The 17,813-nt window shown below is 32.2% G+C and overlaps 1 protein-coding gene across 1 annotated transcript; it reads right to left on the bottom strand.

The window, feature by feature from the left end:
* Window positions 1-14,168: 14,168 nt before the first annotated feature.
* Window positions 14,169-14,635, bottom strand: LOC129915243 (inactive lysozyme 1A). The gene has a single exon (XM_055994724.1). The coding sequence runs from the start codon at window positions 14,598-14,600 to the stop codon at window positions 14,169-14,171; it is 432 nt and encodes a 143-aa protein (XP_055850699.1). The 5' UTR covers window positions 14,601-14,635.
* Between the last annotated feature and the right edge of the window lie 3,178 nt (window positions 14,636-17,813).

Here is a 17,813-nt window from a genome sequence, read left to right as displayed (position 1 = left end):
ATAAAATTTATTAGGTAAACCTTTCCTTTAGTAAGTATTTAAAAATGTTCAATTACTTCTAGGGAAAACAAAACACCAAATTATATTAAGCCGTTGGGAAGTTTGATGATCGAGAAACTCAAAGTACAAAATTTCCCGTATACATTTTTTTCTCCGTTTTTCTGGTTAAAAAATGTACAGTAGGAAAAATGTTTTGTTTTAGTAGATGGAGCTGCAACACAACTTGGCTTAACTTCTTGAATAAATCTTAGCTCACCTTAATTTGGGAGAGAAGTTAGGTATACCAAGTATTACAGGAGTTTTTTCTTCTTTTCATTGTCTAAAAGAACTGGAAACACAAAAAAAAAGTGAGAAAACCATGAATGAGAAAATAACGGCACAGAAAAAAACCATCCGTCAACAGAAGCTCTACCAACTGTTGCATCATCAGAAGAGTTGCTGCAGAAGAGGATATTTCAGATAAAAAATAAGTCGAAATCAAACAAAATAATTTTCCAACTAAAAAAAAAAAAAAACAGCGCTTAAAAATTCGAGTTCAAAAAAGAAAACAATCTTTCTAATTTTTGTGATTCTGGCTGAAAACGACTTTTATTTGAAACGCCATTGAGTTTTGCTCAAAATAATATAATACAATCAATCCAAATATCAAGTGAAACTTTGCAAAATAGTCAAGACGATTCCTTTATAAACTCAATACCCTTAAACTTGTTAAAAACAATAATATTAACAACTGCACCAAAACTGAAAACCGATTTGCTGAAAAGTTTGGTACCTGAAGACCAAGGCGGCAAGCGAAAAAATCAAGAGATCTTTTCTTTCGGGATTTCGTCATCACTTTTATCCAAGTGATGGACAAAAAGTAGCAGCTGAAACAATAAATTTGTTAAGTTAATTTTATTTATGAAACGATATAAGTGAAATTATGCCTGAGTAAAATAACACGATGGCACTAGAACTCAACTTCAAAAAAACTCGCTTTTGTGCTATATTCTTGAGATATTCCAGTAGTGTAAAACTAAATATTGGCAACGTGTCTAGATTAACTTAAAAAAGCGAATAAACGTTTAAGGGCCAATTTTTCAATAGTAAGATAAACCTCAGATAGAGCTTATTCCTAGGAATAAAAGTTTTTTTTTATATTGACAATGAATCTTCTGATAGTCTAACTGACGATTGAAAAATCAGGGCAAAGTATTTTATTAAGCCCTGATTTTTCAATCGTCAGTTAGACTATCAGATGAATAAAAACTGCCAAATGTCAATATAAAAAAAACTTTTATTCCCAGGAATAAGCTCTATCTGAGGTTTATCTGACTATTGAAAAATTGGCCCTAAATCAAATAAAATTAAATTAAATTGGACACCAAACTCAAAAACTACACATAACATATTTTTTAAACCGTAAAACATCCTCGTGCACATATTATTATAAGAGCTAACATATTTACCTTGTTCGAAAAAAACATATCCTTTATGTAAGGTATCCAATTTCATAATGTATTAACAGCCCGACTTTCATAAGCTTCTTATGTTTTGGGGCGCAGACGTCTATCCATATTGTTGCTTTCGCGCTTAAAAGAAAATCATATAAAAACAACGATCGCCAACAGCAACACCACAACCACCACGTATACAACAGGACGAATGAATACGTATAGTATGGAAAAAAAAATAAAAACAAAAACAAGAATAACGTACAAAAAAGATAGGTATCACAATATGCAAAAATAAATAAAAACAAAAAAATACAGAAAAGTCAGAAAACACAAAAATAGAAAACAAAAAATTGGAGAGAAACAAAAAAAAACACATCTCATGGAGTGGTCTTATAAGGACATTAACAAATAAATGCTATTGTTGTTTTTTCATTAGTCCTTTCATTATTTCAAGGTGTCCTTGACAACAACATTCCCTCTCTCACTCGAAAACAGCAGCTTCCCACATGCTATAGGTGTATAGTAGGTACCTATGGATAGAAACTCATGGAGCACACTCAATGGAGGACAAACACACGTTGTTGCCGTTCCGTTGTGTGTTGGAAAAACATCATGGGAAAGGACGTAACAAAGGATTCCTAATGATAGGAAAATAATGCCCGAGGAGAGCTTAGTATAGACCCTGATGAGAGTGTTGCACAGCAAAAGATTCGAAGAAGCCAGGCTACCGCCAGGACACTACACTAACCAACCAACCATCCAAACCAACAGCAACAAACGACGACGACGCACGGTCCGACATATAGAGGACGTTTCATGGCTTTCTCCTATATAAATCAAGGGGATGTTTAGTTCATGTGCCATGAGCTTGTTTATATCCAAGTACGAAGCAAACGAACGAACGAACAAGTTCCGAGAAATTCGAGTCAAGCGATATTCATATGTACGATTGTAGTACGAGTATGTAGAACAAGACTTTAAGTGCAATGTTGACTATCCTTGAAAAAGAGAACTCTACTACTAGATATACCTGCTCATTGCTCATCCTGCAAAACATTCGAGTGAGAGAGTACATACTGGCGAAAATAGTCGAGGGCACTTTAAGTTGACCTATGCGTTTGGACTTTGAAGGAACAGAAACAGACAGTTTTGAGTTTGCACACAAAAGTCATAAAGGTTGGAGACGTTTCAAGTGCAAATGATCCTGAAGTGAGTGTATGGTAAGATGTGACTTGTACGAAATTAAGCGCACAAAGCAAAATAAGGATTACATGATTACAGCAAGAATGTAGGATTGGTCAAGGCCAATTTGGAATTTTTAAGGTTTGCTTTTTAACCATTTGAACTATCTGACAGACATGCAAACGGTCAATAATGTTTTCGACTTAAGCCTTTTGAAGGATTGTTATTGAGAGATAACCGTTTAACCGTTCAATAAACTATGACGAAAAGCATTCCAAAAGGGAAATCAATTTCTCTGAGGGCAAGGCTTTTGACAAATGCTCTTTCAATATCGGAAAAAGAGGTTCGTCTGGCGTCTGCATCACTGTGCATGGGCATTTGGTATTATCAACCCGTCAACTTAAGCTGATTTGTATTCAACTCATTTTTTTTTTTATAAAAAAAAAACACTCATTTATGTGTAGTTATATGTAAGTACAAGTACATGTACTTAACGAAGAAAAAGGGTAAAAAAAAAAAGTCAATACTTATGTATGACAGTTCATACCGCCGAGCAACAAATTTGAAATTCTATTGCCATCAGATCGAAGAGCGGTGTATTTGATTTTTGATGAAATAGGTTTCAAGAGGATTGCGCTAAGTGCCATACCGATACCAATTATCTGATAGCTTTGTATCCTCTGAAAAACTAAACATTTCGATCTACTGAGATGTAACATATTTTGTTATTTTCTATAAAAAAACAAGTTTCGTGAAGAATTAATTAAAAATCTAATTAAAAGCTACCCCAATCATTTAAATTCCTCCAAGGGGATTGAATCGTACTTTCGAAGTACTCAAGGTCAGGAAAAATTGAGCAACTTGGCTGTAAATACCTACGCCAATTACAATAATTTTCATATCATATTTTTCTTATTTACCTATGAAGTATGCACAAATAATGCATATTGCACAATATTTTTTTTTTGTTTGTTCCTTCTTATTGTCGTTATTATGAAAAAGATCTCGTTTTCTATCAGGATGAAAAGGTCTCTTAACAAAAATGGGCATTCCGTTCCCAAGTTTGATCCAGAACATTGGCGTCTGCTTATTCTTTTAATTCCAAACGAAGTTTGAATTCGGAGCAATACCTATAGTAATGGCTTACTCAACAAAAATGAAAGAATAGTACAAGAAGCCTTGGAAAAGATTTTTTATGACGAACATTTGTTTTGACTTGAAAATGGTTAACTTCCGCCTTTGATTGCAAAGTGGATACACAAAATATATTTGCTTCTTGTGCATTTGGAATAGCAGAGCTAGAGAGAAAGTAGGACTGGTCTGAAAGAGAGAACATGGTTGTTGGAGGAAAAAGTGTTATTAATAAGCTGTTGGTTGATCGGAATAAAATAATCCTGCCTCGACTTTATGTAAAACTTAGTTTAATAAAGTAATTTGTTCAGTTTCTAGATTAGGATTAGATACCCATTTTTTAGATTCATATCTTTACAAAGTAGCAAATATTAACAAAACTGGCATATTCGATGGCTTTAAAATCAGACGGTTAACAAAGGACACTCATTTTGTTGAACCTATGAATGAAAATTAAGAGCGAAAAGCATGGGCATTATTTTTGTTAGTTGTGGAAAACAACAAGAAGGCTTAAAACTATAAAATTTAGTTAAGGAATATGCTGACTACTTTTCGTGAGCTTGGGTGCAATATAAGCATATTAAGCATAAAGGTACATTACTTTCAAAACCATTTGGATCGGTTTCCTGAAAACTTGGGAGACTTGAATGAACAGCAGGAAGAACGATTTCACCAGGATATAAGGACATTAGAAGCATGATGCAAGGACAAGTGTGATTCAAGAAAAAGCTGTCCCCAGCCAAAACACTAACATTTCAAAATAAAATAAAATTTAAATTTAAATAATTGTTCCTTTCTGTTTCCTCTCCGAAACCAATCTGGCATGGCAGTAAAGTCACATTCTTGTTTTGAAGTAAATAGCCAAATTATGTCCTTTCAATTTACTTTTTCCGTACATAATAAAATTATTCAACTATTACAAAATCAGTTCAAGGACACAGCAGCAGCAATAGCAACAATTTCACTTATTTTAAAGGTTTCTCTTTCCATGTGTAATTGTTTTCTTTTTATTTTTGTTGTAATTTTTGGCATCCAACTATAAACCCGTCCTACCATAAGATTTCTTATTTTATTGTACTTATCAAAATCGCTGTCGACCGCGAACCCAGATTACTGCAAAACTGTTATTTCTCCTTTTTTAACAATACAGTTGTTGCATAACTGCAATGCAAGGTCTTTAGTTGTCGTTGGTTCGTTTAAACTCAAATGTAGAAATACCTTACTAACGACGACGACGACTTCAACTTCTGTTGGAGTCACTTAAGTACCTATATGGTACATTCCAAAGAATTTTCTATAAGATTTTTGATACTCTTACTTTACTGTACAACTGTTTGTGTTGGGTTCTCTGCTCCGCTCATATGGTTCTAAGGTGCCATAACTGCTGCCACAAATTTATGGCATTTCTGTCATAACCCTATACCCACCCATGAGAACTAAAGACTCAACAAACAGGAACAAAATAAAATACAAAAAAATAAAGAAGTAGAAACTATACATTACAAGGACACTCAAAATTCAGCTGGCAAATGACTCTTGAAAACCAAAACATAAGATATGAACGATTAAGTTGAATTTTACCAGAGTCCTTTTTTTGGGATTTTGAAAATTGGGTAACCATTTTCCTCTAAATAAAGAAAAACGGTCAAAGTTCTTCAAAACTCTAAACAAAATATTGATCTTTTTTGTTTTAATCTGAAACGCTCGAATGCTCCATTTATAGCCTGAAGGTCCAGAAAGGACTCTTTTCATCAACTTTTTTCCCATGCGTTGGTATTATTTGATCCTTGTGAAATTTTCTTTGAAAACATACCTTTACCCCCACTTTAAAGTGGAGAACTACGACGGCATTTATTTGATGGGAAGGGGGTACAAGTCCCAAATATAAAACAACTTTTTGGCATACCAATATATATCGGTAACTTAGGTAGGTACTACCATGTCCCTGTCCCCTATCCTGTTTCGCAGAAGAAAATTGATGAAAAAAAGAAAAAAACACCAAAGAGAAAAAAATGTTTTCCTCAACGAATGCCAATTTTGGACTTCGACTTCCTCCAATTCCATTTGTAATGGAATGGACGCTTTACAACAAGATGAACGGAACACTTTTATTTTCTAAAAACCCAACCGAATACCCAAACGAAACCCGATGTTTCCTTAAGGGGATTTTATATGGCAATGATTAATTGCAATTCAATGGTTGCGGCAGTGGTCCAACTCATATGCAGGACTTTGTTGTCTGGCAGCACTGAAAACCAGACATTTAAAAAAACGAAAGAAATGAGAGAATAACGGAAATAGAAACGCGTCGAGAAGATAAATGAACATCAGTTTATCACATCCATATCGAGCGCAAGTTTATGAATGTGTTTGACAATGTTTGATATGTTTGTGTAGGAGCTTATTCTTTATATTGATATTTGAGTGTAATGTCCTTTTCTTTACAACCAAAACCAGTAGAAGTATGTATAAGCAAAGCTGAACATTGATGTTTTTCTATTTCTCAATATGTAAATAACTGCCAAGACTATACCTACTCGTAGATATGATAAGCACGCAATTGAATGTTTGTTATGTCTATATTCGATTAGAACTGTCAACGAAGTCATGTGTTTATTTATTTCAGAGTATTTTTTTTTTTTGCGTTCAAATTTATTGCTGCTTAACCGAGGGGGAAATAAATAAAAGATTGTGCTTTCATAAAATTGTGATGACCTTGAAGTTAAGGTTCATGGCAGCGTGAGTGTTGACTTCGAGGAAAATTACGCGGGAATTGCGGTTGAATATGATTTGAATTAATTTTATGGGCAGTCAAAATGTCTATGTCAAATGTTGACATCTGTTAAACAATTATTGCGACAAAGAAACCGGCTGGTTTAAAAAAATCGAAATTAAGTAGAAAACCACTACTATGCCCCTAGCCCAGGCAAATTAGTCAAAATATGTGCATGAAAGAGCATTTTTCGCGGGACAAAACTTTTTTCATGGAATGTGTCCGGGTGGTTGTCCTAATCATAAAAGTTAATTTGTCGTGAGCAGCCGCCATCTTGGAAAAGATATTGATATCGTTTTCATTGAATAGCTCCATTTTTATTCATTTTAAAAAAATGACAAGCTAAAATAATTAACAAAAAAATTATCTAAAAAACGATATGCAAACCAGTTCCTTGAGTTGATTAAATAAAATTTTATAGTTGGTCAAAGTGCGTGTTTGAAAAAAGCATGTTTTCTGCTGTTAGGCCGAGCAAATTTCGGGAGTAAAGGTATAACCAAACTATCTACATACGTACCTATTCAGTTTTGTAGCCATACGCGTCTTAAAATCGAATTCAAAGGTCTCACAAATTTAATTTTGTGCCTTATACGGTTTTCAGGGGGTTATATAACGCAAGTTTTCCAGTTAATGTGAATGGGCTAAATTTACACTATTTAAAATTATAAATATAAAAACTGATGCTCTATCATTTTTCCGAAATCTGAACACCACAATCTTGAGGATGCGACCAATGGAACTCAAGATATACCTTAGCTTTAAAAAAAAAAACCATAGTTTTCAATTCCAATAAACAAACAAAAACAAAAAAGTGTCTAAAACATAATCGCATAAACGGCTTATACCTATCTTGAGTTCCATTGGTTGCATCCTCAAGATTGTGATGTTCAGATTGCTAAATTATTACGTACCTTACTTTGGCGGATTCTTTGTGGCAGAATCATAGAAAAATTAATCTCAGAAATTGTAGCTGGTTGAATTCTAATTTATTTCGCAAAAATAAATTTTGTAGACTCTATGGGTATTTTTATACTTCAAATTTTAAGTTTAAAAAATGCACTTCCAGTTCGGCTCGGCCATGAGGTGAAAAAATGTTGAAAATAAAACTGTTTTTAATTTTGTAGCTCAACGCTTTTTGAAATATTTAAGGTTTTGTTAAAACAAGTTAGCTCAAAAGTAAGCTTTCAAAATACGGAAAAAAGCCAAATGCAATTTTTTTTTGCAGATTTTGAAGTAAGCTTGACTTAGATGAATCGCTTACATCTTCGATTTTGTAGAAACTAATTGAGCTAAAAAATCAAAGGTTTTAGCATTGTATCTGGATCTGGATAGCTTCAGATTTCTGCAAAACATATTTTTTGAATTCCGTATTTTTTGGGGTTTGAAAGCTGAATTTGACCTATCTTTTATCAACAAAATCGTTTTTACGCAACAAATAAAACTCTCATTTAATTAGCTAAAATTTTTTAAACTAATTTTTTTTCACCCCGCCACAAAGTGTTCGCCAAAGTAAGTGACGTTAAATTATTGGTTATCGGTAAACAGTTTCTGTAGTTTTTCGCAAGACTCCCAATCGAAAGTAACTCTGCAAACATTTTGGCGCTGGTTATCGAATTTCCAGTTTATCACGTTGAAGAAGCAATCTTTTTTCTTGAAACTGAGTGAGTCTTAATTGTCCATGAAAAAGTTGATGTTCTTGACATTTTACGAAAAAATCTAATTAAAATTAGCCAAATTATTTACAGACAAAGATGGTAACGTACAAGATGAGTACGCGTCTACGCGTATTCTCCATTACCGTCTTTATCTAGGAATGATTTGGCTACTTGAATTTGTTTTTCGTGAAACTTCAACATCGACGAATAACATACTTACTACTTCTAGAAAATGTGGACTCTGGAATGGGCTTACTTGTGTTTCTGGTACGAAAATAAAAATTTTTTTCCAAAATAAATTTAAAAATCAATAATTAGTAGGGTGCGCCTTATATGGGGTAAAAAAAATTTGTCTCAAAGTTTTATAAAAATTGAATAATATTTAGGGGTCGCTACCGGCAGTTTAATATTACACGATGGCCATGGTAAAGTTAATATATGGAATTAATTACAAAAACAAAAGTTTAACGTTTTTTTTTAAAGATTTTGTATTAAGCCCCAATTTATTTACTCTCCATTATATTTAAAATCGCCATTAAAAATAAAAAATCTGTCAAATCACATACAAATTTTAAAATATTCCTTTTTAATGGAGACTTTAAATTTAATGGAGTGTGAATAAATTGGGCCTAAGTATATTATAAACATAAAAACATATAATAAATAAACATAAAAATTGTGGTTTCTATTACTTAAGCAATGTACATTTATTTCTGTCAGGATACTTTTTTCTATATTCCTTTACTGCTAATAAGAGAAACTGCTTTTATTCTTCATTGTTAGTGTGTAGCTTGTTGTATTCATCCATGAGCTTCACTCATCGCTCAGCGATGTCGTTAACCACTCTCATATTACGCCACTCTCATAAGGCGCACTTTAATTAGGTACCTACTTATCTTATAATGAAATACTTATAATTTGTGCAGATAACTGGCTAACATTTTGATCCTTTTTCGTTCAAAATCTCATTTCTTTCCAGTTTTCTTGTGAAGTAAACGATTTTTTAAAAGAAAATTATCACGGATCCGGTAAGGCGAACTAAAATTTTATTTTGTAACGAACCTTTCCTCCTATTTTTCCACCATGACCAAGACCATTCATATGGATTCCAGTCAAATTTTAGTTGAGGCTCACTTAAAAATACTTCCAGTTCTTCTTCGATGGTTTTGTGCTGCTTTGTTATAGGTATAAAAATATTCCAACTCAGTTCTGAACTCCACATCTGAATTGGTAGTTGACGAACTAGATTCGTAAGCATTCCTCGATGGTTCACTTTCCACAAGTATCTTTTTCAAATGATAAAAATTTTATCCGCTGATACTTGGCCTCTAATTTGAAGAGTTCGAACCTTTTAATTATTTTATAGTTGTGAAGTAATCTTCTAGTGGCACCATTACGTATTTTGTTTTATACCTACTTTTTTGTATCAAAACATGCGTTTTCACTGCTCAAAATTTTAGTCAGAGCATGAATAGGTCGAAGAATTTTAGGTAGGTTTCTCTTTCATCGATTTTCAATCTTCCTCTACAATTTGAAAGTTATTTTAATTTGTTTCTTCGATCATGCCAAGTAGGTACTTCATTTTCTCATTGACAAAATCTGTTTATCAACTACTCTTTTATTTTTTTATTTGTTACTTTGGTTGGTTCATTTTGAAAACTGTTGGTACATTCTATATTAATTTCATAATTTATTTTTTTAAACCAATGGTATTTTATTTTCACTTTCGATAAAGAAAGTCTATGACAAGCCTGAACCTCACAAACAGTCATTCCTTGACATCGCCTATGTTGTATTAACAGTTCTTACAAAAATTGATTTTCAATTTAATCCTTACGACCGACAACACGCAATCTGCAACTGACCTTTTGAAAAAATGCCAGAAGTCGAGAGTTACCCGCATTTCCGAAATTCTTACCTCTATCTTTACACACACACACAAAACAGGTCAGTCATTTTCTTACTCCATAAGCAATCAAAGACCGTACCTAATACCCAGCTTCGATGTTGTTTCCAAAAAACTGTACAACATGCCAAGTAAAACTTCACCTGATTCAGAGCAATTTTTCAAGTTCATTGAACAAAACAAATCATCGAAAATATATTCTATACATTTTTTTTTTTTTGGCAAACTTTCTTTTACCAGAGTAAAATGGAGAAAATTTCAGACAAAACGCATTCTTTCAACCGGAAGTAACACAAATCAATGTTTGGGGACTGTGTCAAAACTCAACGAACACACACACAACAATAACAAAAATATAACAAGCGTTTTTCTACATGAAGATACTTACACATGGAAGCCCTAAAAAAACACACAAAGTACAAGAAAAAAACGACACCTATAGCCAAAAACTTGGAAGCTTTTAATTTACTAAAGACTTCCGTCAATAAATTATAGAAGAAACCATTTCTGTACGTTCTGCTGGACTGAATTATGGTCCCATTGCAAGTAAAATGCGAATCCTTTTTTTTTTCTCTCTCTCTTTCTTTCTTTTTTTTCCATTTTCATGTGAAAGGTATTGTGACGTAGGTATGTGTGCTAAAAGTGTTCATATATATATTTAGAGACTCCCAAAACTTATGTCGCAGCCAATAAACAACTTAAGGAGCATATTCTCGTAGGCGACCAAGCGGGCAAAGGAATCAATATCACGCGAGATGATGGGAAGTTTCTTCTTCATCTTTTTTTTTTTTTGCTAACTGCTAAGCTCTTCTCATCCGTATAGAAAGAATTCCCGAATATACCCATTGAATAAGAAAAGAAACCGTGTTACATTTTTTTTGTCTTCTTTTCAGATTGCTTGTTGTTTGTAGGCACTACATAAGGTGCAGACAACTTTGCTAGTTTGAGGATATATTTTTATTCCTGGCAACCAACTTTTCGTAACCCTTTTGTGTCGTGCGAACGCAGAAAATGGTGGGCAGAGTTGCCATATCGACGTATATCCTTCAAAAAAGGCTAAAGAGTCACTCGTAACACGAACTATACGCGAGGAGCTGGGGATCCTTTTTCAGGTGGAAGTTTCATCAGCCTTAAAAGATTTAAGATCAAATAAATCCATGTTTTTGTTGACTTTCTGACAGAACAAAACTGTCAAAATTTTAACAATTTCTTAAAAATAATTTGGCAACCCTAACAAGTGTTGGTACATTACATACCTATGCGACAATTTAAGTTTTCGCACTATTAAGCTGGAGGATATTATTGTTCACCACCACTATAAGGAGAGACGCCTTTCTTTGTTTTAGAGGCGGACCAGATTGGCAATGTATCAGGAGTGCATTAAATCAAATGAAACAAACCGACAAAAACACAAACGTATTGCTGTAGTTTTGTAAGAAAAACTTAACACTTATTATAGGTGGTACCTACATCGATATACTATATCAATGCGAATTACTGGAACTTCCTTGATAAACGAAAGTAAAGTTTTGGAAAGTTTGGCTTTTTTGTCACCTAAATCTAAATGGTAGTATGTAGGTACTTTTTTTTGGCACAGGAATTTAAAAAACGCATTTCCATTCTGTTTCAATCAAGGATTCTAAGGGCCATTTTCTTCACTCGGAGTTGAACATAACTTGAGAATTTTTATATTAAAAATTCTGAAGTTATGTTCAACTCCGAGTGAAGAAAATGGCCCTAAATTACCTTTGTAAAATGTTATCTACATCTACATGCCTTTAACGGAGTCATGTTTAGCACAACATTTAGTGCAATTTTGAGGAGGCCATTTTTATTTTTCGTTACTCTTAATGTTGCTTATAAAACAAAGATGAAAGGGAGCAACATTTGTGGAAGCTTTTTCATTGGTAGATAGCCTTTTTCCCGCAAACATTTTCCAGGGCTAACCCGGTTAAAATTAAACGAGTCGACTCGGTTATTCAAAATAGTTTAATTTTACCCACTTTTTCGGTTGAATTTTACTAATATCTCAAATTTTAGCCGAGTTTTTTTGATCAGTATAAACAATCTGATCGGTTAAATAACCTTCTAAAATGGTAATTTTAAAGAATTTAACTTAAACGAGGCCACTACGTTGATTTTAGTAACGAGAACTAAGTAGTTTTTAACCAAGACTACGTTATTTTTAGCACATTTTTTTTTTTTTTAAGCTCACCGAAAAAACCTTTCGGTGGGTCCATTATTTTTTTCTGTGTGAATATTGTTCCCACTAAAACACTTTTAATTGATATCTGCCTACACTACACAGCTCTCTTGTATTAGCCCAGAAGGGGAAAAATCTTGCTTGTATGTAGAAAGGGGTTGGAGCTTGGAGAAAACTCTTTACCATGGTTCACCATGGCCTGATTACTTTATCTTCTTATGCACAGAAAAATAATAATAGGTGTTTTTTATTACCACCGGTCTTAACTGGACAAAAATACGCAGTCGGGGCTGCTACCAAATTAATTTGTTCGTAAATTGTTTAGAATTTGTTTAAAAACATCAAAAGTGATGTTTGGAATGACAATTATTATTTAAAATATTTATTTAATAGTTAAACCATTTTTTTTTTTCAAAAACACACTAGAAAACACAAAAGCGAAAAATATGACAACTCTATATTTTTTTGTGTCAGCTGATTTCGGAACATTTAAAATATGCAGTGCTTCCAATTTTTCTCGCTAAGCCTCGAGGCGTTTTTCTTGTCCAGTTAAGCCCGGTGGTACTAAAAAACGCAGCTTGTGTATGCATACGCTGTGCGTTGACGCTGCGGTTCCCAAATCCCTGCAGCGTTACCGCAGGATAGCTTATCAGTTCATTTACGCCTTGGTATAAAAAGAGAAGGTATGATCATAAGAAAAAAGTCTGTATCGAGAACTGTCAGATGAAAGAAAAAAAGATGGCTTCATAAGTTTTTGACAGCTGTCCTACTGAAATTGTTGTTGTAATAAAAATTTTCTTGGAAATTGTTGTTGCTTTTGCCTCTACCAAATTAAACGTCAAAAACTTATTACTCCATTTTGCAAAATGGCGACTCTAATGATCATACCTTGCCTTTTTATACCATGCATTTACGCAGCCTGTTATAAGGATGGCAGGGATGAATCCCGAATTTTTGTTTCGTTGTGAGTTGCCCGACGATGAATAGTTATGACATCAAACAAGGATAAGACTGAGTGCCTTAGCCTTATGAATGAAAATGAAAGTTTGATAATTACTCGGAAGTTTCTGAAGAACAATGCAAAAATTATATGAATTATTTAGTTATCATTAAAAAATTATTAAAAAATAAACCACGTCGTTGTTAATTTATGTTCTCGTGCGGAGAACCCAACAGTTTAAATTTAACCTCCAAAAAATGCTAAATTTAAGTTTATTTTTAATTGAAACTTATTATATTCACCTTTAATAACTTAGCCTTTATATAATAATTTAAATTTAAAAAATCTTTTTTTTTATAGGTAGTTATTTTCAATCGATTTTATGTAAAACGGCTATAATATTACTATTAAAAAAAATACATGCACTGCAATTCATTCCGCGGCTTTATTGTTTATTTTGTTAGACTTACTGAAGCCAACTCCATTAGTGATATGAAAAAAATATATCAAAAAAAAATTGTTTGAAACAGTCTCATGTTTCTGACCATTAGCATTTTGTAGCACACTGATTTACTTGCTCGTGATGTAATTGGTTTTAGTCTTAATTTGAATGGCCACCTTAAATACAAATAATCGCATCGCTTTGCAACGAACAATGAATAGATAAATGAAAGTTTAAAATAAAAAAAACTCTGCAAATAATAAAAGTGGATAAAAAAATAGCTAATTTTTTTTAATTTTGTTTTCAAAAATGGGGGAATATCCCAAATGTGCTTCTTTTACCAGAAAACATGTATGAAAATAATTAAACTGCTATTTGCGAATGTGTTATAATTTTTATTATTTTTAAAAAAATTTTCTTGAAAAACAATATAAAATGAATTGAAATCATTCCATTGAAAAGTCCCTAATCAAGTTACAATTGAAAATTATGCTTTATTCTTAAAAACACTCACTGACTGAAGGTTTATTAGATCGACACTTGCTTTTCCATGCATTCCATGCTTCCCAGCCTTGTTGTTTTTTAACTATACGGGCACATGCAACAGACTTGGCAATATTGTCTTGCAACAAATCATTGCAAGAAACACCACAAATATTGTGCGATGGTCGATTTTCAGATGGTTTACACCAATAGCGATCGTTGATTTGGAAAATACCCCAATCTCCAGTCTTGTTTTTATTGCGATTAGTGGCTTTGGTATTAAAACTGCTTTCTCCTGATGCCATACAAACCCAATCGGGAAGTTCAGACTTGGGTATTCCTTGCTTAAACAATTCACGAGCAAGTTCACATTTTGTAAAAACTTTACCGTGAGTTATTTCGAAAGAAATTATTGATAGAACTACAAGTCCTAAGGCAAACTTTAACATTGTTGAAAGATTTATTATTGAAAAGAAACTAATGGAAATTTAAGTTGTCGTTAGACTATTTATACCTGATGTTATTTGTTTAAGAAGTTGAATTTGTTTATTTTTATCGACGCAAAGAACATCTGTTAAATCTCAATTTTTTTTAAAATCATTTGAAAATAATTGAAATTATTTTAACAATTTTATGTATAGATGGGTGGCAAAACAAATTCTCCCCTCATAATCGACTTTGCAATTTAGAATCATATGAATCAATATCACCAATTGAATAAACAAATAGTTAATGAGCTTAACATTTATTGTAGATTGACAACTTTTGTGACAACAATTAGTGAAAAATAAATAAATAAACTCTTTATAATGCATTATGAACTATTTAAACTGACAAATCTGCGATCTGCCTGCAAGCTGCAATACGGCATGAAATTATTATATTAGTGTTTGGATGCATTTTCCCACAGTAGGTAAAAAAATCAATCCAAAAAATCAGGTCCAAAGCAGTGTTGCCATAAAATATTTTTTGAAATCGGGAGATTACCACATCAAAAATCGGGGAAAATCGGGGAACCAGTAAAAATTTAAATAAATCAAAATTTTAAATAAAATAGATTTTAAATAAAACAGAATCTTTAACTTCGATAGATAACTTCCTGTAGAGCATTGTCATCGAGTTCTGAGTTAAATAACAATACGCATCAAATCAAATCAAATTCCAGCCTGGACATTTTATTTCATGAGTAAAGAAAGGCTGAGATGTGACTTTGTTTTAATATTAAACTAGAGTAAAAAGAATTCTTTGTTGTCATCGACTTTTTTTGTCGTGATGTTTTCAGGTTTAAACTGGGAAGTCGTTCCGTAATTTTTGAATTCATAAAATTGACAAAACGATAATCGTTAACGTGGTTGTCCGTTTTTTGCTTCACGTAACTCTATCACTGCGGTCTCGTCAAAGTTTTTTGCCATATTACAGTTTGAGAATCTTCAAAAACATTTGAAACCTTTGAAACTACAAAGTTCTAGAATACACAAACAGGAATTGAGTTAAAAATATTGAAAAAAGTAGAAATATTTCTGTTTTAGACAGTACACAAAAAGACCTTATATGTATGTGTAAAAATTTTTCTAAATTAAATAGTCGAGTTACAAGGTGTTTCACTCTTACTTCGGCTAGGTTCTTCCAAGTTGAAAATGAGATTTTTTGTTTACATTAGATAGCAGCATAAAAGTTAATTAAATTTGTCTTAAACATCGCGTATTTTGAAATGCCTAACAATTTAAAAACGTTTCTTTTTAAAGAAAAATCTTGCACTGAACCAAATCCTTACGTAAATACAACGAAAAAATTCGTTGAGCCAACGAAAATTTAATTAATTTTCGGCCGGTGAAAAATTTAATTGGCTCAACGAAATGGTTTTCATACGTTAATGAAGAACTTCATCAATTAACGAAAACTGTCGTATTTTAATGAAATTTTTCATAAAAAATTTTGATCGAGAATTAATGAATTTTTACACCACTTTACGAAACTTTTTCATCAATTAACGTAAAATTTAATTAAACACGATGAAATTTTTCGTTAGTCAATGAATTTTTTGATTAATCTATGCAAGGAACTTTCGTAACTTAATGAATTTTTTCGTTAATTTTATGAAAATTTTAATTAAATAACGAAAAAATATTCGTTAGCTAACGAAACTTTTCGTTGTATTAATTATACAATTAGTAGATTATACTTACTTTATTTTCGTAAGCCTACGAACTTTTTCGTAAGGCTACGAAATTTTTCATAGGACTACGGATTTTTTCATTCATTTTTCTTCCCTAAATTTTGGAATGAAAAACCTGAAATTCAGAGAAATTGGAGCGGAGCGAAAATTTTTAACCATTAAAAAAAAAACATTTGTTATTTTGAATTTGATTTTTTAATCATCCCAAATTAAATACATGGAATAAAAAATTAAATTAATTAGGTACAATTAAAACTTTAAACTCCTCTTAGGAAGGAGGTAAATGAATATTTTATACCTTCGAATTCTATCAGGGATGCTAGATGATCGGCTTTTGAGGTGTTCCCGCTGGTCGTTCACCTCTTGCAAGGAAAGCTTCCTGGGAGTTTTTGATGGTGGTTTTTATCCTACACTTTTTTTTAGTTAGTGTCCTTTAGAACAGTTTTTTAAGGTGACATCTTTGGAATCTGAAAGAAAACAGATAGAGAAAAACAAAACAAAGTTGGAATATTATAAGAGACAAAAATATTTTTTTTATAAAATATAGGAAACAATAACCGAATGATACTTACTATCTCATAATTTTCTGGAGTAAATGGTCCAAGCTCCAGCTAACCGTACCTTTTACCTCTTGGTAAGGATCCGCTTCTTGATCGCTTGCTGTTATAAACACCACTTATTTTTCTCATTGTTTGTTTCTATTATTTATTGTTCCTTTTCAAATAATTACTTTAAGTTTTTTTATCACACAATATTTTTTGTATTTATTTCACGTGATAGGTCTTTGCACTTTGGGGCTTGAATATAAACTATGACTACGCGAAATAGCACACAATAAACGAAAATACAGCGTGCTCTGTATGCATAACTGATGTAATTTTTCATAAGCTGATGTAAAATTTCATTAGTCTATGAAGAATTTTTATAACCCAATTATTTATTTTCATAAACTGATGAAGATTTTCGTAAGTTAATGTTGAATTTCATAAGATGATGAATTTTTTCGTTACTCAATTAAAATTTTGATCAAGTAATGAACGAATTCTTTTTTTATTCTCTAAAATGAGTATGAAATTCTTCGTTAAGTGATGAATCTTTTCATTAAAATGGATTTTTCGACTTTGAAAAGGGAGAAAAACTGTATGAAGCGTTTTCATTAATTGATGAAGGTTTTCATAATACGAAAAATTACATATTTTCGTTGAGCCAACGAAAGTTTCGTTGGGCCAACGAAAATGTAGTTTATGAAACGATTTTCGTAATTTTACGAAAGTTATTATTTTCAGTGTGGGAAAAACGCAACGCTGTCGTTTCGTCCCATATAAATTAGAATCAAGTAGAGAACTTAAAAACAATTCTTTTTGTATAATGAATGCAAATGCATTTATAAAAAATATTTGTATAACACCGCTCTGGTTTAATAATGAAATAGATTCTTCTAAAAACTTCGGTTAAATCGAACATAGAATATACATAAAACATTCAA

The sequence above is a fragment of the Episyrphus balteatus genome, chromosome 3 (assembly GCF_945859705.1).
Source record: "Episyrphus balteatus chromosome 3, idEpiBalt1.1, whole genome shotgun sequence".
Taxonomy (NCBI): domain Eukaryota; kingdom Metazoa; phylum Arthropoda; class Insecta; order Diptera; family Syrphidae; genus Episyrphus; species Episyrphus balteatus.
The sequence above is the reverse complement of the archived record's forward strand: the minus strand, read 5'-3'. Positions and strand labels throughout refer to the sequence as shown.